A 16341-nucleotide genomic window follows, 5' to 3' on the forward strand; every position below is an offset into this window, starting at 1 on the left:
CTATCCACTGAACACAGACAACCCATTCGTTTCCCATCATGGCTTTAGGGAGAATGCCGGCTCCCCATGCTGCCAGCTATTTGTCCGTAACCCTGTTTCTTCAGTCTAAATGGTGACTGCTAAAGACTCGGGATTAATCCATCATCCCTATGAGGGGAGCCCTGTTGGGTTTTTACCACGAGCTACCTGTGCTGGGGTCTGGGCTAGGAATGGAGTCATACGTGCCTGTGAGGAGCAGTGCTGGGATCATGTGGTCCACAGGGTTGTGCCCACATCTCTCTTGCTTTTAGCTGAAGGCATCCTTGACTACTATCTACCCTGGACTCAGAGCATCATGAGAAACCAGACATAGTCTAAATTTTCTGATCTTACCAGCATGGTCTGTGTTTACCTGGGCAGATCTTGTCTTGCTATGTCTACTAAGCACCCAGTCCTGAGTGTTCCCAGATATCCCATTCACAGTCCGCCCCCCCCCCTCCAGATACAAGTGAAAGGCAGTGGTATCGGATGTCTTGCTTAGCAGACTCCCTCCCGCCTAGAGCATCTGCAACCATCTACTGCCCAGCAAAGGTGTTTCCTTATGCGAATAATCGGAATCACTGGACCAACTCAAGCACGTGTCCCCTTGTTTGTGATTGATGGCATAAGGCCTGGCAGCTTTTTACTTTAAAGGGACTATTCCAAGACCCTAAGTCCTTAGGCACTTTCCAGGATGGTGGACCTTCATGGCATCCTCTCCACCCCTTTGGACTCAGGTGTCTGGCTGCAGCCTCCAGGGTAATTTTTCCTTCATTCGATGATCCTTACTTCATAGAGTAGAGGAGCTGCAGAGCAGCTAGAGCAAAGCAGTTTGCCTTGTGACCTTACCAAGTGGAAATCAGCTTAGAGAACAGGCAAAAGTGGCCGGCGAATCTGAGCTGGCACAAAATGATGGTTTTGTATTTGTAATCAGACCTCTCTTTCCCTGAGTTCCCTCCCCATCGTGAGGTGCACTATGAGGTACAATCTTCTCAGTGCCTAGCGTGCCCCCTCCCCAGATTCCTTATCATATTGGTTCGGGTCACAAAACCTTTTCTTTTTCTTTTTCTTTTTTTAAAATTATTTATTTATTAAGGATTTCTGCCTCCTCCCTGCCACCGCCTCCCTTTTCCCTCCCCCTCCCCCGATCAAGTCCCCCTCCCTCATCAGCTCGAAGAGCAATCAGGGCACAAAACCTTTTCTAACACACATCCTGGGCCTTGAGAGTCCCTCTGTTTCTGACCTGTGACCTGTCCCATAGACTGTCTGTAACCTAGGGCAAACTGACAGAGCTTAGAGAAGCAGGTGCTGGCTTCCGCTAGGGAAGATGGGCCCAGTGTCTCCTGCTTACCCATGACTCTCCGAGGGGCTCTAATGCACCTCAAACTGAAAATGGCCCCCACAATGATTCATTTCTTACAAGTGTCCAGTGTGATGGCCATGGCACACGAGAACAAGGCATCACTCGGTGAGTGTCAGGGTCCCTTCATATTTGTTCCCACAAATTCAGGTGGGGCAGCAGTTTCAAGGCGACATGAAAGTCTACCTTTGCTGTAAGGCACTAGGAAACTGCCAGGTGATGTCAGGGCCTCGTGGACCTCCAGTGTGACTGCATCATCACCTCACTCCGTATCCAGTGATCCACAGTCATTGTCCCAGGCCCAAGGAGCTTGTGCATTGGCCAGCCAGGTGACTTCAGTGGACACATGCTGGGAACCAGCCCGTCTTTTCACTCTTCAGCAGTTGCTCTGGTCTTCCCTGGCCCAAGGAGGGCAAGCAGGGAAGCGGGATGCATTACATTTTCCGATGTGAGGTGCTGTCCCCTGTGGGCTCATCCTGTCCCTGTCGCTCTCATCTCAGGCACAGCCAGTGCAAGGCTCCACACTGACAGACAATCCAGATCTTCATGACATATTTTGGAGCCGGTGAAGCAACTACAGGATAAGCCTATAATCTCAAGGGGCCTTCTGGGAAATGAATTTGGCTTTCACCCATCACCTCTGTGAGCCTCTGCTAGGAGGAAACTCAGTTGTAGCCTTGGCTATTTTGTAAGCTTGCTTTCCATGGGTACCCAGAGGCATTCTTGACCCAGGAACTCTGGGTCTGAGTGCTAGGCTGTTTGTTTCTTGGGCAAAGGCCTCAAATTTCTACATAAAAGGGTCAACTCTGGCATCTGTTCCCTCTGCCTGGGGCTTTCTGCATAGATCTCCAGAGCCAAGCAGACCTGGCTGCACTCAGGTCCTACCTAAGCACCCTGTGGCCCCTTTGTTATAGCCAGAAATCCTCGTATACGTGAGCATCCGGTCATTTGGTGTTGTATGGTGACTCCCTTAATCTGCAGCTGTAGGAGTGCTCCAGTAGGAGCTTGGGTTTCGGCAAAGAAACGCTGTCTCTGTCCTGACAGTGAAACCAAGCAATACACACCATGGTTGCCTCTCACCTCACACCTAGATATCAGAAAACCTGGGAGTAGCCAGAGGATGGGCCACATGGCAGCTGGCCTGAGAGCAAAGAGCAGGGAAACTGGAGGGGCAGATAGAAGGTCCTGTCTACACCTAGGACAATGGCCACTCTGGTCTCCCGGTGGAGGGAAGGGCCTTCCAGGCTTGCCATGTGTATGAAGGGGCTTGGTGGAGTTGAAGGTGGGAGAGAGAACGGGTGATGCTCTTTAGAACAAAACCACAGTGTTGCTGCTGGGCAGCTACGAGAAGCAGAGTCAAGGCCAGCAGTACAGGTGTAGATTGCGTAGTGCCCAGACTATGTAGCTGGTTTAGTAGGGGGGAGGCACTGACAAGACCACCCAGACTGGAGAGGGGAAGCAGGACAAGGTCAAAGCTTTAGGCGCTGAAGAGGGGCCAGAGACAGCCATGGCGGTCCTGGCCTCTCCTTTGGCCGTCCTCCTCCTGCCCTCATCACTGTTGTACTTATGTTGCATCCTGCGCAGAACTCCTGCTGTGTCCTCCTAATAAAGACCCTGGACCCACGTGACTTGGGACTGATGTCTGTTCTTTGTCCAGCCATGCAATTTTTAGCACAATGTGATGCACCCATTGTTTCTTCTTCTTCTGCATGGTGGATGCATCTGATGTCCTAAGTCCCCACCCTGATCCCTAGGGTATTGGACACACAGGTAACTGGTGTTGTCTCTCACCTCAGGAGCCAGAGCAGGGGTTGCCTGGGGCAGTAAAGGATCCATGAGTATGGGAGAGAGGACAAAATCCAGGTTCAGGAACATGGCCCGCGGTCTGTGTGTACAAGACCCAGGGTTTGATCCGCAGCCCCGTGTAGAGGGCGCAGTCTCTTCGTGACTCAGGTTCATAGTGCTCTCCGTGGAAATTCTAGGGAAAGTATGGTCTGTTTTTGAAAGCTCTGTTTATTCATGTTAATTAGAAAGCCACGTGTGTTCCAAGAGGAAAACAGGGAAACCATAAAGGAAAAAGTAGATTACCTGGGCTTGTAATAGCTAGTGAAAGACACTGCTAATATAGTCAGAAATTGTGCTGCTACTATAGCCAGAGGTGGCCCCTGCTAATAAAGCCAGATAGCTGTTGCTAATACGTTTTCGACGTCATTTCCGAATCTGTGAGTACATGCACACACATATGCGTTCTCTCATGTATTCGTAGCTGGAAACATCTGAGGTTTAATTATGGTCTGTTTTCTCACAGACTGTTGCAACTGAAGCTTTCTCATTCTTTTAAAAAACTGAAATGCGTTTTGTCATCCCTCAAGTCAAAGGGGCTTGAACCATTTTAAGGTATATATCACATATTGCTGAAAAGCACTGCAGAAAGGTGTTAATTTATTCTTACAGGGGAGGCTCGTGAGAGCATCTTGGCAGGCATTTAACACCGGGGCTTTGGAATCTTTGCTAATTGATAGTCAGCAGCAGAGTTTCTTGTTTTGATTTGCCTGTTCTTCATTCTCTCTCTCTCTCTCTCTTACTCTCTCCTCCTCCCTCCCTCCCCTCCCCATGCGTAGGGCAACTTGTAGGTATTGGTGTCCTCCTTTCATTTCAGAGATTGAACTTGGGTTACCAGGCAGCAAACACCTTTCCCCTCTGAGCCCTTTCATTTGTGCATTGTTTGATGATGTGGGATGTCCTTCTATATATGTGTTGCTTTTATTGGTTGATGAATAAAGCTGTTTTGGCCAATGGTTTAGCAAAGTAATGCCAGAGGGGAAATATGAACAGAGATAAATAGAGAGTAGGCAGTCAGAGAGATGCCATGTAGCTGCCAAAGGAGAAAGACGCCAGAACATTACTGGTAAGCAAAAGCCTGTGGCAATACATAGCTTAATAGAAATGGGTTAATTTAAGATGTAAGAGCTAGCTAGAAATACACCTGAGCCATCAGCAAAATAGTATTGTAATTAATATAGCTTCTGCGTGATTATTCAGGTCTGGGCAGCAGGGAAATGAAAGTGCAGTCTCTGTTTACAGTTTTCCATTAAAAAATACTCATGTGGCTACTTTTAAAGTGTGTTCATGAACTTCGTTTACACTCTTGTGTGTTTGCCCTCTTTCCCCTAGCCCTATTGAAGTCTGACTTTCATGCCATTCTCTGGTGTGTAGTTTGACGAGTTTGGGCAAGGGTGCATTGTGCAATTGCTCCCTCAGTTGAGATAGACAGCTATGGCTTTTACTCTTGTCCTTTGTAACCAGCCACCTCCTCTTACCACCACACACACACAGAGATACAATTATATGTGTTTCTTTGTAATGATGTTATTGTGGGGGGGGGTAGGTGTGTGCACATTGATACAGTGCCTTTGGGGGCTAGAAGAAGGCATACGATCCCCTGGGGCTGGAGTTAGAAGTGGTCGTGAAGCCTCTTGATGTGGGTGTGGGAACCAGAGTTAAGTTCTCTGACAGAACAGCAAGCACTCTTAACAGCTGAGCCATCTCTCCAGAATTAAAAAGCAAAAACAAAAAACATTTTAAACATGGATTTTTAAAAAAAAAAAAATGTTACGTTTCTGGATGTGATGGTGCACATCTTTAATCCAAGCATTCAGGAGGTAGAGGCAGAGGCAGGTAGATTTCTGTGAGTTTCAGGCTAGCCTAAGCTACACAGTGAGACTCTGTCTCAAAAAAAGTTACAATTCCAGCTATCTGTGGCTAATAATTAGAAATACAAGTGATTTTAAATTATTATTATTATTTTATCTTATGTTTATGAGTATTTGGGCTCCATGTATGTCTGTGCACCACATGTGTTCCTGGTGCGCGTGGAGGCCACAAGAGGGTGTCAGATGCCCTGGAACTGGAGTTACAGATGGTTGTGAGCCACCATGTGGGTACTGGGAATTGAATCCAGGTCCTCTGCAAGAGCAGCCAGCACTCTTAACTGCTGAGCTGGTGTTTTTCTGACACAGAAATATACAAGTGAAAATGTTCATTAAGTCTGTTTTTAGTGAGGTCACTTTGTAGACGGCTGATGTTTTCTGAGCCTGACAGTCACAAGTCGCAGGAATGAAGGCCTCTCCCACTGCCTCAGTGCCCGTGTCTCTCCTCTCTTTCCTGCCCCACTGCACTGACTTAGGCAGTTTTCCCTTGTCGTCCTTCTCCCCGGCTTCCAGCCTGGTGCACATCAGGTCAGCCATGGGCTTTCCGTAGCGGTCCTCCTTGCATTAGTAAGGAATTCCTTTTCTCTTCCTTGTTTGCCAAAAGCTTTTTCTTTTACCACGCGTGTTGAGTTTTGTCACGTTCTGTTCTGTGTAAGTATGGCCACAGTGTAGCTTTTCTGTACCAGTCTACTAGAGAAAACACAACGTGAAATGAAAATACAGAATGCTGATAACTTAATAGGGTTCTCTAAGGGAACTGAACAATAGAATGAGCATCTGAAAAAGGGGTTATTAGATCGGCTTGCACTGTTTGGTTCTGGGTAGTCAAGCAATGGCTGTCTTACACCAGAGATGCCAAGAACTTGGTAGCTGCTCAGTTCATGAGGCTGGGTGTCTCAGCAGTCCACACTGGAACTGTGGGCCTGGAGCATTCCTGGAGAGCTGTTATCCTACACAGAGGTTTTGATGGCTGATGCTGTCGTGTCTGGAGCATGAGCCAAGGCATCAGTGCCAGTGCTGGGTTGAAGTGTCCCTCTAAGTGGCTGGAGGAGTACCAATAGTTAGGTCTCCTGGAGGTGGTCCAGTGTTTTCTCAGGGACTGGTTGGCCAGAGCTCCCACTTGGGGCAGCCAGATGTAGAAAAAGATCTAACAGTTGTCATTCATATGACTGATGGCTTGTCCGCCACAGTTCAAATTGTTCAAAGAGGGAAAAAGCACAAAAGGAAGCACATCAAGGTGTGTGTGTGTGTGTGCATGTATGTATGTGTGTATGTATGTATGTGTGCATGTATGCATGTATATATGTGTGTGCATGCATATATGTGTATATGCATGTATGTATGTGCATGTATGTGTGCATGTATGTATGTGTGTGCATGCATATGTGTGTGCATGTATGTGTGTGCATGTATGTATGTGTGTATGTATGTGTGCGTGTATGTATATGTGTATGTATATGTGTGTGCATGTATGTGTGTGCATATGTGTATGTGTATATATGTATGTGTGTGCATGTATCATAGGTTAAACATGTAATTAACATTCTTAGAAGTGCTTAACTTTGAACTGAGACTCTTAGTGAGGGTTGGGTCTCCCTCTATTAAGCCAACCAGTAACCCTCGTCCCACATCCTTACCCTCTGTGACCAGCCAGCCCCCCTCTCACTCACTTGAAATATTTATGATGGAGCAGGCATCAGTTGTCCTGTGTCTGGTGACAATGATGACATTTCTAAAGTGGACTCTTGCTGCCCCAGAGGCCTAGCCTGTTGCCACAGGGGGCACAAGTCAGTAGGTGGAAGGTAGGGTTGGCAGCGAACAGATCTGCATGCAGTGACCTAGCGAATGGGAGTGCAGCATGGGCATTCATTCAGCCTTGTGGCAGATTTAGATATAGTTCGTGCAGTAGGCGGTGACCATGGACTGATGGACACCTTATCACCAGTAAGGTTTGGGGCCAAATGATACTCAGGATCTTAATCCCCTGGCCACAGATGCTTCCCAGGTCTGCAAACCTCTGGGACAAAGACAGTCACTCCTTTAGGTTGTTCTTTTCAGGTGTGAGTATGACAGTTCTCAAGGTATTTTTGTAGACAGTAATGAAAGAAAACACCCAGGGCCGAGTGAGATTAATTACTGCCAGAGCGAGGCCTGGTGGCCTGGCTCAGCTTTAGAACCACGGCAAGCAGGTATCTTTTATCCTACCCTGTGTGCTGCGGGCCGGCTCAGAGCAGGCCCAAACCCCCTCTACTTCCTGTACTTCCTGTAAATATCATCATTGTAAGCTAGTGTTTCTCAGCACTGACTCCTGACAGCTTTAGGGTTTGAATGACCCTCTCACAGGGTTACCTAAGACCATCAGAAAACACAGATATTTACATTACAATGCATAACAGCTATGAAATAGTGGCGAAAATAATTTTATGTTTGGGCTCACCACAATGTGAGGAACTGTACTAAAGGGTCGCAGCATCAGGAAGGCTGAAAACCGCTGATGTAGGCCAAGAATTCAAGTTTTTCAGTCCAGTTTCCATGCAGATTTGTAAAGCAAAGCAGCCTGCCTCATGCTGCCTTTGGCCTCTCGGATGTGATGTTTCTGTGTGGGCTCTTTGCCCTCCTGCGTTGGAGGGGTGTGTGATACTAGTGTTTGACCCACCAGGAAGCGGAGGCACGTGATCACACACTTGCATGTTGCCCACCATGCGCTGCAGCTGTTGTCTTTATCCTTTCGGAGCCTCCTTGACTGACACTGCCGTGGTTTCACCGTGAGCAGTTAGAAAGGGAGCCACTTGTTGAAGGTCTCCACACAAGCAAGCGAAGGGACAGAGATTTGCACTTCCTCTCACTGTAGGATGTCCCCACTGGCATCTTTAACTCCATGATTTTGGGCCCTGACTCACAGGACCATGTCAATTTAGAAGTGCACGTTTGACCAATTTTCAGTTATTTATTCTTACTGAAGCTTTAATTACACTGTCATGTTGGTGAGACTACCTGGAGACACAGTCTCACAGCAAACTCCTGAGTCTCTGTCTCTTACAGTCGTTCCTCCTCCTCTTCTGCAATGTTCCTAGAGCCGTAGGTGCAGGAGTTGGCTGCCTACACATGAGCTGACCAAAAACAACGATAGGCATACTAAAGTGGACAGGGGAAAGACCACGAGGCCTCAGCCCTACACAAAGAACTACAGACAGCTAAGGGACGCTGAGAGTGAGAGAAACAGTCCTCCCCAGGGAAGAGCACACAAATTGCTTATCCACTACCAAATGGTCAGCCCTGAGAGCATACATTAAAATAACATTGTGCAGAGGGAACAGGTTATATTTAAGAATGTATATGTATCTACATATATGCAGGTAGCAACTTCTAGTGAACAAAAAAGAGATCATGACCTTGAAAGAGAGCAAGAAAAGATTTGGAGGGAGGAGCAAGATAAAGGAAATTATGTAATACTAATCTCAAAAATAAAAAATGTAAAAAAACTTTGTGTATCACTTTATGTTGCTGCCATGGCAAAGACCTTAAGCCCAGTGCCTGCAGTACTGGGAACACCATCCCAGTGTGTGGCAGGAGACGCCCAGTGCAGGGCTCAGTGGGTTTTCCAGCTTCTGCGGCCCCATTCATGTGCTGGCTCCTGTCTTCGTAGCCACAGTGCCCACCAGTGGCTCTCTCCACGTGTAAGGAAGGGTTTGTGAGCTGGTGTTGGGCCAGCCAACAATCAAGGCCTACCCTTGTTACTGTTATTGTTACATATTTATTATTTATTTTACAGGGCTGGGGATTAAATCCAGGGCCTTGCAAATACTAATTAAATACCTTGCCACCGGGCTATCCACCCCCCACCCCACCCCAGCCTGCAAGGTCTACCCAGAACCACTGTACCTTCCTTTTCGCTTTATACAGTAAACAATGACAGGCTAAGGTCACCAGCACTTTAAAAGCCGTCACCCTGCCAACCAAGGTCATTGAATTCTTCAAGTAATGAATTCAAAAATATTATCTTGTGAAGATCAGAATTTAACTAATTCCCTTTGTTTCTTTCTGCAGAACTTGCCACCACTGACAGAATATGGCAACGCAGGGTGCTAAGACCTGATTTCCCCTTGCTTTTAAAGACTCAGTCTGTGGTGCTATTTTACAAAATGACTTTGTTCGCCATAGATTCGAAACTTCATATAAATTTGTAGCAGCTGGTTTCTACTCAATATTAAGTATCTAATCTGTGGGGTATTATAGGAAAAACTGTTTAATATTGTTGTTTTCGTTTCATGCAGATTTGGACTTAAAACCACCACGAAAGTCAATTGGAAGCAGTTTTTAACAGCGTTTTACGAGTGGCAGAGGTTAGAAGTCAGCAAGCCAACTCCCCAGAAAAAAAGAAGCAGGTATGTTTAAAACCAGTTTACAAGCCGGGCAGTGGTGGCGCACGCCTTTAATCCCAGCACTTGGGAGGCAGAGGCAGGCGGATCTCTGTGAGTTCAAGACCAGCCTGGTCTACAAGAGCTAGTTCCAGGACAGGCTCCAAAACCACAGAGAAACCCTGTCTCGAAAAACCAAAAAAAAAAAAACAAAAAAAAAAACAAAAACAAAAAAACCAGTTTACAAACCGCAGTAGGCATTAGGTTGGAGAACATGTGGATTAGAGTCTTTCATTCATTCAATGACCAACTGCCTCCACTGACTAGTTGTCAAGTTTTACCTAGCTTTTTAGAGTCTATAAATCATTTTGCATTCACTTTTCTGGCTTTAAGGTTCCTTAAACAGTAGGGATGGCATTCTTGTTCCAGTTTCCAGAGGGAAAAGAGCCCGGGTAATACCAGTGGGGCCACACGCCCAGAGCTCGAAGGCTCCTCCAGTGCACACAGCACCTGCTCACCGGGGTCCCTCAACTCCAACTGTGTCCCAGGAGACTGTGTGCAAGCTAGCACTTGCTGTGTGTTTCATGGGAAGGGAAAGAACCTGTTTTCCTGTTGCTCTGCTAGCAATGTGGCCATCCTGGGAGTTTCTTGCCTCGGGCAGCAGTGTTTGTTCCCTGCTAATGTCTGTTGTAACTTCTAACTGGAAGTTGTAGTGGCAACTCAGAAATGCAAAATAAATTAAGGGCTAAGATGCCACTTTAGACTTTAGACTTCATCTCCAAGGAATCTCTTGTTTAACTTCCGTGTGATCTTTATTGATTACCACGTTTGAGCTGTGAGAAAAAAAAAGAGTGTTTTGTTGTTTTATTTTTAACAAATATATAATTTCATCAGGTGCATTTAGAGTGTTCGGCCCTAGTGCAAAGGAAGATATACTACAGAGTTAGTTCTCACTCTGCTTTCCTGGGGCCTGTCCTACCTGAGGACCCAGGGATATTTAATGACCATCTGGCTATCAGCTTTGCAGGGATCCAGAGCCCTACTCTACTGTGAGGAAGCAACTGTGTCTGAGGAGGCAGCTGTAAGCATGTGTCTGAGGAGACAGCTGTGAGCATGTATCTGAGGAGACAGCTGTGAGCATGTGTCTGAGGAGGGGCTGTGAGCATGTGTCTGAGGAGGCAGCTGTGAGCATGTGTCTGAGGAGACAGCTGTGAGCATGTATCTGAGGAGGCAGCTGTGAGCATGTGTCTGAGGAGGCAGCTGTGAGCATGTGTCTGAGGAGGCAGCTGTGAGCATGTGTTTGAGGAGGCAGCTGTGAGCATGTGTCTGAGGAGACAGCTGTGAGCATGTGTCTGAGGAGGGGCTGTGAGCATGTGTTTGAGGAGGGGCTGTGAGCATGTGTCTTGAGCAATTACTTCCATTTTGCTACAGTTTTCTTGTCTGATAGTACCTTGTCTAAGGCTTTCCATGATAAAATTAAAGTGTTATTTATTTGTGGCATTTTTTTTTAAATTAGAGACAAGGTCTCACTGTGTGGTCTAGGCTTACTTTGATCTTATCATCTTCCTGTGTAAGTTTACGGGTGTGTGCCACCACGTTCACCTGCTGGCTCTCATTAGCTTTGAAGCATCTGTCCTCCAGTGGGGACATAGTGCTCCGCAGGAGGCTCATGGCAATATCAAAGGACATTTTTGATTTTCGTGGTCGAGGTGACGATGTGTAGTGAAGTCTATTGTAGGGAGGTCAGAGGCACAAGAGGTCTGTCTTCCCACAATGGAGAAGGGCCTGTCACTGTGCCTGATATCCATGACAATAGACAAGGGGGATTGCTTGCCCAGTATGTGCTTGTGCCAATACGGTTCTGACTTTCACGACACTCTCTTCCAGTTATCACAGGAGCCAGAGTACAGTTCTAAGTTGGGGTAGCAGGTGTGCTGTCGCAGAGCTGATTAGACAGAGTATCAAATCCCTAGCAAGTGTGAGAGTGGTCCCATACAGGAACCACCCACTGTTGCATCCTATATTGTGAGAATAGAAGAATTCTATTGAGTACTGAGGAAAGGGAGGCCCATGACCGAGTTTTATAACAAGGTATCTAGTTCTTCCATCGCTGTGACAGAACACCATGACCGAGGTAACTTACAGAAATAAAGCATTTATTTGGAGCTAATGGTTGCAGATGGTTAGAGTCCATGGCCATCACGGTGGGGAGCGTTGCAACAGGCAGACAGGCATAGCGCTGGAGTCTGTAGCTGAGAGCTCACATCTTTATCCACAGTAGGAGGCAGAGAGAACTAACTGGGAATGGCATGGAATTTTTTGAAACGTCAAAGCCCACCCACAGGGACACACCTCCTCCAACAAGGCTACACCTTCTAGTCCTTCCCAAAAAGTTCAACCAGCTGGGGACCAAACACTCCAATATATGAGTCTGTGGAGGCCATCTCTATTTAGAGCACCACACAGGGGTCTGTGTCTCCCTTTCTGATGGGAATTTACAAGGAAGCCTTAGCTCCCAAAGTGGATGGCCGTGGCCTCCAAGAGCACTGGCATGGTCGATGGAGCTTCAGGGTCAGAGGTAAGAAAAGACAAGAAGTATTGAGGGTGCAAGTGACCATGGCACAGTTACTGGAGGACAGAGGCTGGGACTTCCCATGCCCTCAGCTGCGGGACCCATGTGCTGCAGCTTACTGCCTGCCCCATGGTCCTGGTGGCCAACAACCTCTGATTTCCTTCCTGGTTTTTTTGTGAGATCAAATTTGTGGGTTTGAAAGATGTCTGACTAGGGTTGCTCAGCATCAGGGGCAGCAGGAGGACAGGATGGCATAGCTAAGAGATGGCTGAGGACAGTTCTCTGTCTAAGTCTTCCATACCTAGTAGCAAACAGGCCTGCTCTTGTACACTATCTTTTTTGAAAAGCCTCTGCAAAGCCTGTACTGTAAGTAAGAATTAGAGCATTTGCTTTTTGCCAGAGCAAGTCCAAGGGTGCAATATCCTTCCTAGTTTTCTCCTTCTCCTCTTTGTAGCACTGACTCGAGAAACCAGTCTCGCAAGGAAAATGTCATCAAGAAGTTATTCAGGTACTCGGAGGAGCGCTACACAGCCCTGAAGAAGTCCTTATTAATTATCAGCATGGTAAGAGCCTGAACCCTTCTCTGGAAAGATCCACAGGAGGTAGGAAAATTCACACTCAGTGTGGCAGTCAGGAGGCTACATCGTGTTTGTCAGGACAGGGTAACCAAACGGACCAAGTGGACAAGCATGCAGAGACATTGGAGTTCTCATACGCTGCTGATGGGAATGAAAACTTGTTCAACTACTCTGAAGAACAGTAATTCCATACCTAGGTATCAGCCAAGAGAAACAGAAACAGCCTCACAAAGATGCATGTATAAATGTTTCAAGAGATGCTGTCTGTTATGTTCTAACTGGAAATGACCCAGACACAGATAAGTAGTCTATGACATGTCCATGTGACATGTCCTTAGAATACCAGTCAGGAGTGAAAAGGAAGGAGATGCTAGGAGTGAGAAGGAACACAGATATTCAGGAGATTGGGGTGACACAAATGCTCCGGTGTCTGGGCACATGTCAGAAGTTAGTAAGGAAGTTGGCAGTGATTCTGATTTGGATGTTTATACACTAATTATTATTCAAAAACCAAACCATAAACAGGCATATTTAGTCCGATTACCTCAGAGAACCTGTCTTCCATAGCTGGGAGATGTGATTACAAACACTTGCTGTAAAAGCATGAGGACTTGAATTCAAATCCCCAGCACCCAGCAAAGCACCGGATATGGCTGTGCACCGTGTACCTGGTACTGTTGAGAAGAAGGCAGGTGGACAGCTGGGGCTCTATGGCAGCCAGCCTTGCTCAGGGTTCAGAGAGAGACCCTGTCTCAATAAAATAGAGTGACATCACACAAGTTAACCACTTCTGGCCTTCACATGTAACATGGGATATCTCCACTCACGTGTGTGAATACACCACACATACACATATAAAACAATAATAAAAATAAGAATTTCAGGAGCTCAACACTTAAGAGCAATTGCTGCTCCTTCAGAGGACCTGGGTTCAATTCCAGCACCTGACTTCCTGTGACTCCTCTTCCAAGACATCTGACACCCTCTTCTGGCCTCCAAGGGCACCAGGCACACATAGGTGCATGCATACACACACATATGCAGACACTCACACATCCACATATAAAAATAAAAGAGTAGGAACTCTGCTCTCCTAGCCTCTGGACCCACATTTATACCACACTCTGGAAGTCAGTGACAGCTGCTGACTGACACTCGAAATTCCCTCTCCGGGGTAGAGGCTTTATATTCCCACCTTTCCAGAAAACAGGGGCTCTTGATTTTCATATTTAGTTATCAACAGCATTCAGTTCCATGGAACATGCTTACCTCAGAAGGCTTCGCTTCTAGTATTTCTTTTATGCAATGTGGCAGAGATCTCTCCCTCAGCAGCTGCCCATCTGTGCAACCCATGAGGTTGGAGAGACTGGAAACATCCTATTGCTACTCAGATAAATTGGCAAGCTGCAGCAGAGCTCAGGGAGATTCTGAGCCAACAGGTGAGGCTAGGAGGAGGAGGGCTCTTCATGCTGTGGAGACCCTTGGGAAGGGGTTGGCCTGTGCCCCCCAAAAGACCTCATTCTTCCAGGCTATTTCTTGCCTTTTGCCTGGCAGAGGATCTCTTCTTCTAGGAAAAGGCTTAGAAAGCCTCGGGGGCGCCTACCTCTGCCCTGCTCTTATACACATCCCACGGTGTATGTAGTGGCCATTGGCTGCTGTTTTAAGTCATAGCTCAGCTTGGCCGAAGCCAATGCTTTACTATTACTGAGTATGTACGTGGTGTTTCCTGCCTTTTAATTTTTTTTTTTTAAAAATTCTTGATATTATTTACACTCTCCTACTCAGACGCCCAGTGGACACATAGCTTGGGACGAACTGCGACATGTCCTAAACTGCATGGTTGCAAAGTTAAGTGATTTGGAATTCAATGAACTGAAGCAGACATTTGACCCCGAGGGCACTGGAGTAGTGAAGATCAGCTCCCTACTGGACGCGTTGGATGATAGCCCCAAGGTAGGTCACCACGGTCTCTTGACTGGGTGACTCCCAAAGCCAGGAAGTCAGCATTCTTAGCAAAATGCAGTTTAAATAAATGAATGAATTCACATTTCTGCATGTTTTCATTTCAGGTTACAGTTAAGAGGTCATCTGGTGTAAGCTTTTGTTTTCTAAAGCATATCGAGGATGCTCTCTGGCATTTCTGAGAAACCTGTCCTGAAGCGACAGGTGCCGGGCAGCGCTGCACTTGCCGCCAGGTCTTACAGCCGGGTGTCTGGGGGTCACACCTGGTGGCAACAGCGCACACTTGTGGTCCCAGCTCTCAACAGACTGAGGCAGAAGTGCTGCGAGTTCGAGGCTACCCTGTGTGAAGCGGAATGCCAGGCTAGCCAGGACTATATCATGAAGTGTATCTGAAAACAATAAAACAGCTACAACAGAAGCATGCTTGGGAAGGGGTCCCATGCCCTGATCTGACACAGTTTTAGGGGTAGCCACCCTGTTCCCCTGCTGTCTACCAGTAGCTTTCAGTCATTGCTGCTTTTGACTGAAAGACGGCAGTTTTATTAAAAGTAGCTCTGCAGCAGCAATTAACATGGGCAGTCTTTAAGAACACTGAAAAAGTCAGATTGCTGCACGCGTGGCTGTGTGGCCTTATTGTCAGAACGTTGAGCTGTTTGCCTTCACCATGGAGGGAAACTGCTAGGCGGAGCACAGACCTTGACACACCTAAGTGTGAAAAACTTAAGTCAAAATGTATAGGTTTGTCCATGCCTTCACACACATAACACACACACACTTTTTAAGCATGAAAACTGTGGGAAATGATAGAGGAGCTTATGGTTCCTCAAGTAAGACCTTGGTTACATCCATCCCTAGCCGTATTGGTCAGGAGAAATTGGACTTGTGTGCTCAGGCAGTACCTCAAAGTATACCTTGACCCAGTTTACCACTGCTGCTTGAGAACAAGATCAAATGAGTTTTCAGGACATGGAGGTCATCTGGGGTGGGAGCCTGAGCCAGTGTTCAGTTTGTGGCCACCATCTCCATGAGCGACGTCCAGGGGCAGATATTGTACCTCTTGAAGACACATGTCTTTTACAACAGGATTGGTGACAGCAGCAGCCTGTGGTGTTGCTGTGGAAACTCAGCAGGATAAAGTGTACACTCAGAAGTGTTCCAGTTCTAAATATTCCGTCTCAGTCGTTTTGATGATTGCCTGAGTTTCTCTTGCACAAACACTGCCCACACCCTAAGCCCCTGGTTCTTCCTAACCCTGCTTGCAGAGTGCGTGGTGGAGTTTTCAGTGCCTTTCCCAACTCTGGTGTAGGACAGACCCTGGCTTAGCTCAGGTCTGTGGTGCTCAGGGCTTCTCACCCCTGGGCAGCGCAGCAACTGTGCACATTTTCAAACCGAGCCAAACTGAGACAGTAAGCAGCCTCTCATGCAGCAAGGGACATGATCTTTGCTCGGCGTAACTGGAGCTGTGACACGTGTGCACACACACACAAATCTGCTGTATATATGTGCACACGTATAAACCTTCCATATATATGTGCACACATACTTAAGCCTACCATGTATATCTGTACATACACTCAAACCTGTCATATGTATGTGTATACACACTCAAACATATCATATACATGTGCACATACTCAAACCTTCCAAATATATGTGCACATATGCAATCTTGTTGTATATATGTGCACACACTCAAGCCTGTCATATATATGTGCACATACACTCAAACCTTCCATATATATGTGCACACTCTCAAGCCTATAATATATATGTGCACACACAC

At 46.8% G+C, this 16341-nt stretch overlaps 1 protein-coding gene across 2 annotated transcripts in view; it reads left to right on the forward strand.

Annotated features, from left to right (window-relative positions):
- The window catches only part of Efcab6 (EF-hand calcium binding domain 6), a 173310-nt gene that overhangs the window by 80655 nt on the left and 76314 nt on the right, over positions 1–16341 (forward strand). For both annotated transcript variants that reach the window (XM_041672351.1, XM_041672350.1), the window contains 3 exons: positions 9363–9473; positions 12473–12581; positions 14382–14549. In XM_041672351.1, the coding sequence (XP_041528285.1) occupies positions 9363–9473; positions 12473–12581; positions 14382–14549 (388 nt within the window). The remainder of the gene's footprint in view (positions 1–9362; positions 9474–12472; positions 12582–14381; positions 14550–16341) is intronic.

This window comes from Microtus oregoni, unplaced genomic scaffold (genome assembly GCF_018167655.1).
Source record: "Microtus oregoni isolate MIOR12 unplaced genomic scaffold, Mior012 000022F_ref0000154, whole genome shotgun sequence".
Taxonomy (NCBI): domain Eukaryota; kingdom Metazoa; phylum Chordata; class Mammalia; order Rodentia; family Cricetidae; genus Microtus; species Microtus oregoni.